This window comes from Oryza glaberrima, chromosome 8, assembly GCF_000147395.1.
Source record: "Oryza glaberrima chromosome 8, OglaRS2, whole genome shotgun sequence".
Lineage (NCBI taxonomy): Eukaryota > Viridiplantae > Streptophyta > Magnoliopsida > Poales > Poaceae > Oryza > Oryza glaberrima.
The window spans coordinates 15981216-15994156 of record NC_068333.1 but is presented as its reverse complement, the minus strand read 5'-3'; the positions used below and the strand labels follow the sequence as shown (position 1 = coordinate 15994156).

Genomic DNA, 12941 nt, shown 5'->3' with positions numbered 1-12941 from the left:
TATCACACGGACTCCAATCCATATGAATTTTTCCAAGAAGTCTTTCATACTAAAAATCCTATGGGCAAGATTGTAAGACTACAATCCTTAGGAATTCGGTAAGATCTATTCCTATGAAACGAATGTGCATAGAGGGAAAAAAATCATACTGTTTCAATTCCTATAGTAATCCTTTGAACCGAACAAAGCCTAAATAGTGGCTTAAGGAATTGAATAGGATTTATTTGAAGGGGATGGATTTAAAAAGAACAAGTTTATGGTCTATTGTGATATTGCCATATTGGATAAAAGTTTTGGATGGTATATTTGTGGACCCTATGAGTGCTAGGTTCTTTTAATTATTTTTGGAATATGGATTCAAAGGAATTTAGATTTATGGCAATTAAAAGCATAAGGAAATATAGTTTTTTGCCCAAAAGTAAATGGTGGGTTTTATCGAATTGTAAAAATAATTTAACCACGAGAATTTTAAATTTGGAAATAAAACCTAGTGGAATTTAGACCAAAGTTAGTAAATGCTCCAATTTAAATAAATATTGAGAATAGTGAATTTAAAACTTTAAAAGAAACCTAAAAATATAAGTACGTCACTATTTATAACTAATTTCTAATGAGATATATACGTTGATTATCTCACTATTAATATATATTGATTTAGGTTTTGAAGGTGCTGAAGATACTCCGTACTGTACTAGAGTGTACGTGTGTGCTGGCGCGTTTTACAAGTGAAGCATGCGTGTAACGTACACTGACTGTCCGGAAAATAACCAACCTCAGAGGCTGTAAAATCTTCAACCCAAGTTGTTCCACGCTGCCCGATTTACTCCACCCAAAAAAAGAAAAAAAAAACTCGTAGCTCTCGGTCTCGTGGGCTCGTGGCGGAGTCACAGCCATCCACGCCACCCACAAGCGCGGCTACACTTGCCAGTCTTGCCTCCACTCCGCCCGCGTGGTGGGCCCCACCCGTCAGTGACACGCCCCGCACGCTAGCTAACCCACCCACTCACCCCACCCATCCACGACGACCATTCCCCCATCTCCGCGGGAAACAAACCGCCGCTCGCCTCGCCGCCGCCTCCTCCTCCATCGCCACACGCGCTCCGAGCCTCCGAACCCTAACCCTAGTTCGCTCGCTCGCTTTCGGGGCCCCGGGCCATGCTCTCCACGGCGGCGCCCTCCTCGACCTCCCTCGCGGCCGCCGCGGCCTCGTTCCCGTCCCGCGCGCGTCAACGGGGGCTCCCGGGGCGACGCGGCGTGGTCATCGCGGCGGCGGGGGCGGAGAGGTTCGCGGCGAGCAGCAGCTCCATCACCGACTACCTGCGGTACCGCCGCCCGGGGTCCGCCGGGGGAGGTGGGGGAACCGGGGTGTGCGGCGGGGAGCTGCAGACGGCGGTGGTGCGGTACGAGAAGCGGCTCCCGTGGTCTCTCATCCACCCCTTCCTCCATGTAAGCCTTTTTGATCGAAGCTACTTGACTCCGAATTCTGGAGAATTTCTGTACGAATCTGAACTCGTCTTCCGTGGGGATGGGAATTGGTGCTGTGTGGGGTGCTTGCCAGAGGCAGAGAGGGCTCACTTGTTAGTTCCCAATTAGAACAATTCTACGCGCTCACATCCACTCTGACAGTTTCAATCAACTTGTTGAAAATACTGCCCTGCCGGGCTGCCCCTGGGTTCTGATTTACTACTCGGCCTCCTCACATTTTGGATTTTTGTTTTTAATATAGTCTTAGTGAGCTATAGACATAGATGATTTGGAGTGATTTCGTTTTTGTGAGTTAGCTTTGCATTTGATTGATTACAAATTCCAACTAATAAACCACTTTGTAAACTTCTGTGACTTCCCGATTAGCTTATTGCTTGTGGTTGATTGTGAAATTCTGTTTGCTGCAGGTTGATTTGGTTTCTACTGTCCACATTGCTGACAAAGAGTATGTGATCTAGGCCCTTTTATGTTTAACCATTAGTGTGACAAAACCTTCTCTATGGCATAATGGCAATCATCATTTGCCTATCTCAGCATACCCTGTGCTCATTTTCCATTTGCACAATTTTGTAGTATATGTACAGTTCACTACTAAGTGCATTAGCTGAAGTCTACAGTTTTCTTTGACAGATACTTCGATAGACTCCAGCAAGCACTTCAAGATTATGATTGTGTTCTGTATGAAATGGTGACAAGTCGGGAGAACTTAAACAATGGCAAGGACCCAACCTTTGCGAAGAAGCTGAAATCTTCACGTAGGGGATTCAGTATTCTTGGCTTCATACAGAAGCAAATGGCAAACATCCTTTCATTGGATTACCAACTAGATTGCCTTGATTATGGCAGTGAAAGATGGCAACATGCTGACCTTGATTTCGAGACATTCAAGCAGCTTCAGGTAACAATGTGGTTAGAGTATCCCTTTTGCTGCCTGCAACTTTTCCCTTGTCTTAATAGCTAGAGAATAAGAAGTGTGCTCTTTAGATTGCTTTGTGTTATTACTGTTGGAGGGAGATGTTACTGCCTTGGGTTTCTATTTGTCATAGGGTGTAGGTTTAACCTTGATTTGCAAACTGAATATAGCCAAAAACCATTTAAAGCCATATACACACTATTCTGTAGTCCGTGCTTTCTGCCATGGCACTTTCAAATTTCAAATATACTAAATGCTAATTTACCTTCCATTTCTGTCAGAGTGAAAGAGGTGAAAGTCTTTTCACGTTTGCGGTAGACATGACACTGAAATCAACTAAAGCCTTGGTACAACCAACATTGCCTGATGGTCTTGACTTCTGGAGGTCTAAGCTGCTTTGGGCCTCACGTGTTCTACCAATGCCTCTGGTTGGACTGTTCCTTATCAGTGGGCTTTGCTTACCAATCGACGATCAAGGTGGATATCCTGAGCTTGAAGCATTGTCCAGGCTAGATTTTGGAGCTGCACTGAAGATTTTTCTGGCTAAGCAATTGACCTCCGAGTGAGTACCCTTTGAATCCAGTAAGGAAAACTATGCATTAACAAACTAATTCTTATTTGCACTCTGTATTTTGTAGTTTCACATCTATGACCTCACCCATTGAGGAAAAGTCAGTTATCATCGGGGAAAGGAATAGAGTTGCTACTGAGAAGATACAGGAAGCAATAAACCGTGGGTACAAGAGAATAGCTGTCCTTTATGGAGGTGGGCATATGCCGGACCTGGGAAGACGTCTTCGTGAAGAGCTCAATATGGTCCCAGCTGACGTCCAGTGGGTGACAGCATGGTCAATTAGAAGCCGGGAGCTAGACAGGGAATCTCTTCCATTCCTGAAGACCATGGCTGAAGTCTCAGGGTGGCCTTTGAATAGATACGAGACACTTGCTCTGCTTATCTTTTCTTCAGTTCTCGCAGTGGATCTTTGGTTCTGGGAGCTTCTTGTGGGTACTGCCGTGAACTGGGCATCTTTGGCTGGCTCATGGATTGAACAATTTAATGGTCCATTTTGACATCTAATGGGCAGAAGCAAAAGAAAAAGGAAACAAACAAAGAAAGAAAAGAAATAAAACAAAACAAAACAAAACACTTAACAACAGAATTGGCAGTGGAAAATAGATCATGTCCTTGTTGTTTAAATTCCAGTTATTTCTGGAATACTGCAACACACGTTTGTATATAACCATTTGTTGGATCAAACTGGAATGAGTTTAAATGAAAATTGTCAAGCTACATGATGCAATATTTGTGCTGGATTTTGCATCTGGAATTTTGGTCGGCAGATATAGTTGGTATGAACTTATGGTATTTATTTATTATCATGTTGTACACACTGATAAGGAGCTGGGATATATTACAAGTAAGCACTGATGTTACAAGGCAATCTCAACACATAGAAGTTGCACATGAATACATAATAATGATCTTATTCTTGCATATATTTTCTGCATCCCTCTTTTCTAGTAAGTTGATACCATTGATTCTAAGTTGTCCACAGGCTCCTCCAGCTTCACCACCTGCTTCTGCCCCATTGCAGCAGCACAGGCACCCACAAAGGCTGCATTGATGTATGTGGCTGGCTCAGAGTGTGATGAATCCCCCCTGTTGTCACTGAACTGATCATTTCCATCTGGTCCACCGACAATCGCTCCGACATGGATGTTAGGGTTTGGGTCGCTTGTCGGGAGCCATGATGAGAACCCTTCCTTGCAGGTGACCTTCCTGCTGAGAACTTTGATCGACGGGATGGACGAGCCACGGTGGTGAATGCGCCTTGGAAACTTTGTGCTGAACCCTACCATGTATGACATGCCCAGAGGGTTCTTCCCCAGGATGTAATCCACCTGAAAACATGAAGCGTGCCAGATATTGAACAGTACCATCTTGGCAAAAACCTGAAACTTGTCGAAGTTCTATTATAGCCTACCTGAGACGTGGCAAATGAGCTGATCTGATTTGGAGAGAATGTTGCAGCGCTACAGCGAACTCCGCTGGAGCCAGAAGACTTGAGCACCCTGGAGTAGATGGACAGAACGAGGGTCGCGGTTGTTGTGTACTGTAAATTGACCGAATCGCGCGTAAACAGAAGCCCACCTGCATCCAGAAACATGTCAAAAATGCCTTCCCAGAAGCATTACTGGATTCAGAAGCAATGTCAACATGTTCAGGTTTGTACCAGGAGTGGTCCTTATCTGCACATTACCACTGTTAGGCATGAGGGCACATACAAAGGAATCCAAGTTATCCTTGTACCTTGCTAGCTGTGTTCTTCCTCCCAGATACTCCTGAAGAGGCACAGAGGCATGAACTCGAAGCTTATTGGCTACTGCTTTCGCGGAACTCGATATTCATTTGAACGTCACTGCATGATCAATGATTCAGTGGGTGCTGTGATGACTGACCTGTGCTGCAAGCATCTGAGCTCCAGCATACTTGCTATCCCAGCTGAACTCATTGACAGGGTTGCTGGAGCCCTGATTGTTTGTCAGGAAGTCGAGGTACTTGGCGTCTCGCGTCGCCTTGAAGAGCCATGCCGATGCCCAGAGGAGCTCATCCTGCTCGAGTTTTCCCCAATTAATCAGTAAAGTTCTTGCGATCTCATTGATGTTAAGAGTGTGATGGTTGATTGCCATGATGTGTATCATTTTACCTGAAAGCCAGAGTAGGAGCAGTAGAAGGGGCAGGAGGACTGGAAGGATCCCCTGTAGTTGTTGGCAAAGTCGAACAGCTGATGGTGTTCATCAAGTCAAATCCAATTAATTAGCTGGTTAATCATTCAAATTATCAAATGGTTTGTAATTAATTCTCATCTGGAATTACATATCTTGCAGAAATTAACTGTTCTTGCTCACTGAATAAACTGTATGCAAATCAAGACTAGCTAATTCAGAATTTCAGATGCTATCATGGCACATACTCTCTCCATCCAAAAAAAAACACTTAACATCTCCTAGTACATTGAATCTGGACAGCCCTTTGTCAAGATTCGTTGTACTAGAAAATGTTACATCCTCTCTCAGATTTAGTTTTTTTTGGACGGTGGGAGTACGTACTGATTTCAAATTTCCAAGAAAAAAATTGTTAATTTAGCAAAAAATTATTCGAATTCAGTAAAAATTTCTTAAAACATTCAAACGAAGATTAGAAGATATGTCGTTTGTGATGGAAATGAAAAGATGCATATATGCATTGACACATACCAATCTTGACGCGGCCAGCAGCCGCGACGAGAAGGCGGTGTCGCCGTCGTCCTTGAGCGCGACGTACGCGGCGGCGAGCGCCGCAGAGGCCTCGGCGGCGGCCTCGGACCCCGGCGAGTCGGCGGTGATCTTGTAGAGCGTCCTGGGCGTGTCCATGTCCTCCGGTCGCTCCCAGCACTGGTGGTCGGCGTTGCCGTCGCCGACCTGGGTGTAGAGCGTCGTCGGCGAGGCGTGGGCGCGGAGGAGGAAGTCGGCGCCCCACCGGATCGCCGCCCGGAGGTTGCCGAGCTCCCCCGCCGCCGCGACGGCGGCGCCGTACTCGACGGCGCTCCAGCCCAGCAGGGTCACCGTGAACGCCATCGGGTAACCGAACTTGACGTTGTCGCCGGCGTCGTAGTAGCCGCCGGTCAGGTTCACCTGACCACCATTGAATTAATCCATACCAAAATCATATTTATCCATGGAGAGACATAATATGAACTCTTTCCATTGATCAATGCTTCTTCCGTTTTTTTAATACACGACGTCATTGATTTTTTTTAAATATTTGTAAAAAAGTTATATTTTTTTTGTTTGATTTATTGTTATACATTCTCGAACCATTACTTTCGGACACGACTTCCGGTCGAGCGCTCGATCGGGAGGGGGTGAGATCGGGCCATGACGTCAGCGCCCGATTTACGTGCAAACTTACTTTAAACTGATTTTTCTCTTAAATTACTTATCTAAATCATGATCCGATTGCACCATTAAATTCGTTATAATTAAATCGTCAAAACAAGACCACACATGGATATATTCCGACGAATTTTTTTTACCTAATTATTGAATTATTTTTAAATGTTACACGATGTTCCACCAGGTATATCAGAATTGTTGCACTAAATAGATCGAAAATGTTTTATTCGTTTAAATCGGGCGTTGTTTCACCTTATATAAAAACAATGTTTCAGCAAATAGCGAAAGAATGTTTCAGTTCACTGCAACATTTGATCCATACATAGTGAAACATTATAACTACACTAGGGGAAACATTTTTCGGTGGAACAAAAAATAAAACGAATTCCCTTAATAGGGGGTTTCCAAAATATATTGGTTTTTTGTTGCAATGGAATATTTTAGTTCACTGCAACATTAGATTTATATATAGTGAAACATTGTGAGTACACTAGGTGAAACATTTTTTTGTGGAAAAAAAGAAATAAATTTCCTTAATAGAGGATTTCCAAAATATGTGAGTGGTTTGTTGCAACGACGCGTTCTATAATATCAAAATCCACTGCAACATTTGATCCATATATAGTGAAACATCACGAGTACACTAGCTGAAACATCGTAAAACTACTGGTTGAAACATCTAAAAAACCAAATGCAGTATTCTAAAAAAATATCAATAAAAAAGCTAAAATATTTTTTTGTCGAAATATAATCATGTGTGGTCTTGTTATAAAGATTTAATTGCAACGAATATAACGGCGTGATCGGATCGTAGATTGGATAATTAGTTTAGGAGAAAAATCGTTTTAAAACTATTTAAAATACTCAGCACGTGGTTCGAGGCGTCCGATTTTTTTTTGGCCGCTCGGACACGCAATATTTCCCATTACTTTTCTTTTTATGTTTGTATAAAACAATTAAATAAGATATATGGTCAAACAATTATAAAAAGGTCAAACCGTGCCGTATATTTAATACATGGAGTTAGTACTCGATAATTTGTTTCATCGTTAATATTATATGCATTACGTCGATAAGAGAACAGGATTAAGAAAAACGCATGCAAATATATAGTAGTATAATGCAATGATCGATGCAAATTATATCTGTAAGGCTGTAAATATATATACGTTTTCTTCACGGCCATCGGTGAGCGCCGAGTCCCCGCGCCACGTCGCTCGCTGGTTCGCCGGCAGCCGCCCCGACCGCTGTCCCTCGAAGAACAGGATGGCCTTCGCCAGCGCGTCGCCGTAGTCCGGCGACCCCAGCCGGCCAAGACCGCCGCCGCCACCGTCTTCCTCAGCTCCGACGACCAGCCCTCCTGCAGCAAGGCACGTCAGTAGCGCCATTGTCGCCACCATGCCAGCAGCCATCCTGATCGTCAGCTCCTAGCTTCTTTAATTTCTCTCTTCTTCTAGCTAGCTTAATGTGTTGTGTTTTTCTGTTTGTGTTTGTGTGTGTGTTCTTCGCTTAGTTGATGATCTTGTGATGCAAAATTGCCATGGCTAGGGCAACGTATTTATAGTGTGATCGATGAGCGAGAGAGAGATATCAAGCTTAACTGTGTATGTGCATGTGTAGTGTGTGGTGTGTTGGGGCAAACTAGCTAATTAGCAAAGAGTGTAGGACTTGTACACAATTACTATGCCCTAAGCTAGCTTAGTTAATTAATTATCTGACCATCCAACAGTTAGGCCCATGCAGCTTCATATGCTATCAATCAATCGATTAATAGTTTGAGTTAGGTCATTTCGACAGTTAGGCTCATATCTACATGCAAGTATCAAGAAATAACAATGAGATTTGCACGACGACGTCACCCACTATTGCATTAGCGAAGGTTGATGTCCATCATTCTATGCATGCGTCACATGAAGTAGTGAATAGCGTACACTAGCACGTAATTAATTAAGGTCCAAATTAAGAGCAATCAAAACTATATCTTGAGCTTGAGCTAGCTAGCTCGATCTCATGCATGCAAAGCTTGCTTGCCATGGCATTTCCATTCTGGTCTGCCTTGTAGATCATTGTTCCCGGAGAGAATAGGTGGGCTTTGTAGTTTTTAGGAGATCATGATCTCCTGTGTGTGGTGTATGAAAATGCAGGTTTTTTCTTAGTTGCGTGGTGCCGTTGTTTGTCATGATTGGTGATAACACAAATAACTGTATTGTCTTATCCGATCCGAGCAACAAATAAATTATTAAGGCCTGGAGAAAAAACAAATAAATTATTAAAACAGATAGATGACAAAATTTTAACTTATATGCTACTCTGTGTATAGTTTGATACCGAATGTGTTATTTTATATGTAAAATGGTAATTCATGGTAACTGCAAAAATTATAAATAGAATCTTAGGATAAAGAAATTTTATAATTTGGCCATCGACAAAGTGATCAATGGTACGAAGTACTCCATCCGTCTCAAAATAGATGTCACTTACGATTCAAAATTTGTTCTGAAGAACTTGTCAATTTAAAGTATATTTTATCATATCAATCATCTTCAATTCAAAATTTCTCCATTCTACTCTCTACCTACCAATCATGTAACATTAATTTAATAGAGGGTGCTATAGTCATTTTTCCTAAACATTAATTTTTGCTAAATAATCTAGGATGACAAGTATATTAGGACTGAGGTAATACCAAACATGAGTTCTACAAAATGCCACCACACAAGCATGTTTCTTCCCATTCTGCCATAACTGTCAGGTGACAGCTGTTATAATTGAGCTCTGTTAACGCATTAAAAAGTCTATTTTACCCCTAGAAGTGTATAATATCAGCATAAAGAGTACATCATATATTATAGAGGTAAATTAGACTTTTGGCATGGGATTAAGGAAAAGGAAGAAACACCCTTTTGTTATAGCATTTTGTAGAATTGATCACTTGTCGATGGTAACACATATAGAATTTTTCCGTGCTGCGTAACTTTCAACAAGGATCGAGCTTCTTCCATATGCGTAACACGCATGATAGTGCGGAAAGCCGGAAACCTAGCTAGCTAGGTGAAGGAAATTTAAGTTGCTTCGAAAAAATAAAAGAAATTTACAATCACTGGTGGAGAAACCATATTTCGTCGGTCGGCCTAATTACACAATAGTCCCGGTTGCAACAAAAACCGGGACTAAAAATGATCTTTAGTCCCGGTTAAAAAGGGTAACGTGCATATTTGATCTTTAGTCCCGGTTGGTAAGATCATCTTTTGTCCCGGTTCAAATGCTGTCACCCCCGGGATCTTTAGTCCCGGTTGGTAACAGATCGTAACTTTAGTGCAGCAAAAGTTACGTGGCTAAAGATAATCAAACAGGGCCATGCAAATAAAAAAATGGTGCACCGATCTTTAGTTCCGGTTGGTAACACAAACCGGGACTAAAGATGGTTCGGCCGGCCACGTGGTTGACCGATCTTTAGTCCCGGTTATTTCACCCGGATTCGTAGTCCCGGTTGGACAACCGGGACTAAAGGGGGTTACCAACCGGGACTACAAACGGTTTCTCCACCAGTGAATATTGGGAAATTAAGTTTTGACTCTATATATGATTTCATCCTGCACAAATTCAAAGTGCATATAATTATCGGTAAAGCAATTGAATAACCTTTAATAGACATATCAAAATACTATATTTGTGACTAAGTTTATCAACAGAGATTAAGTTCAGAACATCAAAACACTAGCTATATACCATACTCGATCGTAGTTGTCTTTATCAACCATGACATGTGGTTGACCTTAACATGAGGGCCATCGAATTTGCAAGCAATTGAAAATACAAAAATAGGTAATTTAATTTGCCATTATAAAAAAAAGGTAATTTAATTTGCAGTCTAAAATTATGGCAGGGTGCATTAATTAGTCCACTAATATTTGCACAACAGCATGTTTTTATATGGTAGATATATAAGCAATTTTCTACAACTCGATCGGAATCCATGATTGGTGGTTCACTCAAATTGCTCTTCGATTAATTAAGTGTTCTTCACATACATGGGACAGCGAAAAGCATGTATATGTGAAGTACACAAGGGTTTGCTCTTTAGGGTTGTTGTCCATGTGGTGACTAACCCTGCATCGATCGGTGAGAAATTAATCAGATGACACATGCAGATCACAAAATGTAATGAAGCATTATAAACTCAGGTTGAGTTTATTCAGACATACATGAGTGAACCAGGAAAGGGAACCTACACATCGTACTTGAAACTGAGTATAAGATGACTTGATTACAGCAAAAGGCAGAGATCTGATGTACATCGTGTGATTTAATTGCAGTACCCCATTTTGTTCAAAGATAGTAGAATTTAATTTAAGATGCATATGGTAGCATATGTACCCTTTCTAAATTGTTGTCAAGAAGAGTAAATGCAGAAATTTATTTTTCCATTACACTGAAAAACTCATACGTACAAATACCCATATTCACACCATACTCGCACACACCTACGAATACGCCATCTAGCTAGCTAACACACACTCAAAGAGAGAACAACATAAATCCCTAATAAGTTCACTAAAATTCTATTATAAGGGCACCACATGATCGTAGTACTTGTTGGTATTAGGATTTGAATTTTGGTGGGTGCCGTCATGCTTATGCACCTCACGACTCCACCATACACCGGTGCTCCCTTAGCAAAGTGGATAAATATATGTTTGTGAATACATCATTATAAATACCTTTCATTTGTAATTAACTAGATGTATACATGGATGTAGACATCTATGTTTTGGCAATGTTGAGAAGCACATTTGTATTTAGATTATTAATTGATACCATATATATCTATAGTCGCCTATATAATCTCTAGAACCATTTTATGATAATTTTGTTTGCATTTTAATTTAAGAGTAAATTGTATAGGCAGTCCTTAAACTTGCAGGGCTGTGTCATCTACGTCCCCAAACTCTCAAAATGCATATCTATATCCTAGAACTTGTCAAAGTGTATCATTTAGATCTCAAATCGACACAACCCCTACAGGATCCTATGTGGCGCTGATGTAGCATGCCATATGGACGTGACGTGCCATTTTCTTCTTTCTTTTTCCTTCCTTTTTCTTCTTTTTCTTTTTTGTTTTCTTCTCATTCTTCTTTTTTTCCTTTCTTCTATTCGGGTCATAGAGAAAGGAGAAGAAAGGAAAAGAAGAGAAGGAGAAAAAGATAAGAAAAGAAGAAAAGAAGAAGAAAAAGAAAATTTTTAAATGGGTTTCATTTGTTAGTCAAAATGATGCCACGTCTTGTTCGTGTGGCATGCCACATCAGCGTCACGTAGGATACTATAGGGGCTATAGCGATTTGGGACTTAGATTACACAGTATGACAAGTTCTGAGACTTGGGTATGCATTTTGAAAGTTTAGGGACCTAAATGACACACCCCTATAAGTTTAAGGACCGCCCATGTACTTTACTCTTAATTTAATTAACTCTTACTTTTATAGCACATTTATTTAATTAGCATCTGTTGTAATACTCAGCAGACACATTATTGCTGCTAGTCTCCATAAATGACACAATTAATAGAAAAGAAAGTGCATGCCTCGGGTACATTTGGAAGAAAAGATATGTAATTTAGTAATTTAGTACTTCCTCCGTTTCACAATGTAAGATTTTTTAGCATTGCCCACATTCATATAATGTTAATGAATCTAAGCATATATATATATATGTGTGTGTGTCTAGATTCATTAACTTCTAAATGAATGTGAGCAATGCTATAAAGTCTTACAATCTGAAACGGAGGAAGTATTAGATTAGACACAACCTCATATTTAGATTCGTAATATTATAATATGTCTAATAAAGTCATATATAGTCTTGTGTCTAGATCCGTATTATTAGAATGTTTCAAATTTGATTTTAGGTTGCTATATATTTTAGAACGAATATTATAGTAAGATATTAAATTGTAAGGGTACAAGACAAAATAATCATGTTAGGATCATGAATGGTCGGCTGAACTGTACTGTGCACTGCACTGCATGCCACTGAAGTCAAAACTACTGGTACAAATTATGGCCGTTCGTTTGCCCTTAGTGATCAAACAAGGCAAGAAACGTGATCGTGGGTCAATATGTATACCACTATATATAAGGCGCGTATCTCGGGGAATATATATTTCACATGATTGTAGCTGATCGAAAGTTTCAGAGATCAGTTAATTAGATGCAAGAGACAGATCACAACATATTAACTTGTGACTAATTGTAGTGTTTGTACACAGTAATATGGTATAGTGGTGGACAAATAAAGCATTTGGATTAATTAACCAAGTTGTATATGTAGTAGTATCTCTGAATTTGGCTGCCCTGAGGTGGTTTACGTGACAAATTATGCAAATCAATTGATGTGACAGCAGCAATATATTTCATTACGAGGATGATATATAATTCTTTCATGCATCCATGGATCATATATATGCATGTGCAGTGGATATTACGATTGATTTAGTATACGACGAGTAGTCCGTGATTAAATTCGTTCCCAGCAAGGAAAGGCAACAAGAGATGCAGAAGGTGACGACAAGCTGCTTCTGCGTGCTTGAGTAATTAATAATATGCTGGCT

General features: G+C 40.7%; 2 protein-coding genes across 2 annotated transcripts; one reads left to right on the top strand and one right to left on the bottom strand.

Annotated features, from left to right (window-relative positions):
• The first annotated feature begins 1032 nt into the window (after positions 1-1032).
• LOC127782519 (uncharacterized) lies at positions 1033-3656 on the top strand. Its single transcript, XM_052309761.1, has 5 exons — positions 1033-1446; positions 1893-1930; positions 2116-2383; positions 2680-2960; positions 3037-3656. The coding sequence occupies exons 1-5, from the start codon at positions 1156-1158 to the stop codon at positions 3467-3469; spliced, it is 1311 nt and encodes a 436-aa protein (XP_052165721.1). The 5' UTR covers positions 1033-1155; the 3' UTR covers positions 3470-3656.
• An 86-nt stretch (positions 3657-3742) lies between these two features.
• Positions 3743-7857, bottom strand: LOC127782518 (endoglucanase 20). The gene is made up of 7 exons (XM_052309760.1): positions 7504-7857; positions 5657-6073; positions 5107-5184; positions 4859-5011; positions 4633-4741; positions 4384-4550; positions 3743-4300 (listed from the first exon to the last, which is right to left on the bottom strand). The coding sequence occupies exons 1-7, from the start codon at positions 7744-7746 to the stop codon at positions 3917-3919; spliced, it is 1551 nt and encodes a 516-aa protein (XP_052165720.1). The 5' UTR covers positions 7747-7857; the 3' UTR covers positions 3743-3916.
• Positions 7858-12941: the final 5084 nt, after the last annotated feature.

What these genes read in the sequence shown, in the direction of transcription:
- LOC127782519 (XM_052309761.1), top strand. Translation starts at nt 1,156, where the DNA reads ATGCTCTCCACGGCGGCGCCCTCCTCGACCTCCCTCGCGGCCGCCGCG. An exon ending in GTCCACATTGCTGACAAAGA is followed by an intron (nt 1,931 to 2,115) that starts GTATGTGATCTA and finishes TTTCTTTGACAG; the next exon opens with ATACTTCGATAGACTCCAGC. An exon ending in AGACATTCAAGCAGCTTCAG is followed by an intron (nt 2,384 to 2,679) that starts GTAACAATGTGG and finishes CATTTCTGTCAG; the next exon opens with AGTGAAAGAGGTGAAAGTCT.
- LOC127782518 (XM_052309760.1), bottom strand. Translation starts at nt 7,746, where the DNA reads ATGGCTGCTGGCATGGTGGCGACAATGGCGCTACTGACGTGCCTTGCT. An exon ending in CCGATGGCCGTGAAGAAAAC is followed by an intron (nt 6,074 to 7,503) that starts GTATATATATTT and finishes AATGGTGGTCAG; the next exon opens with GTGAACCTGACCGGCGGCTA. An exon ending in TGCTGGCCGCGTCAAGATTG is followed by an intron (nt 5,185 to 5,656) that starts GTATGTGTCAAT and finishes GAACACCATCAG; the next exon opens with CTGTTCGACTTTGCCAACAA.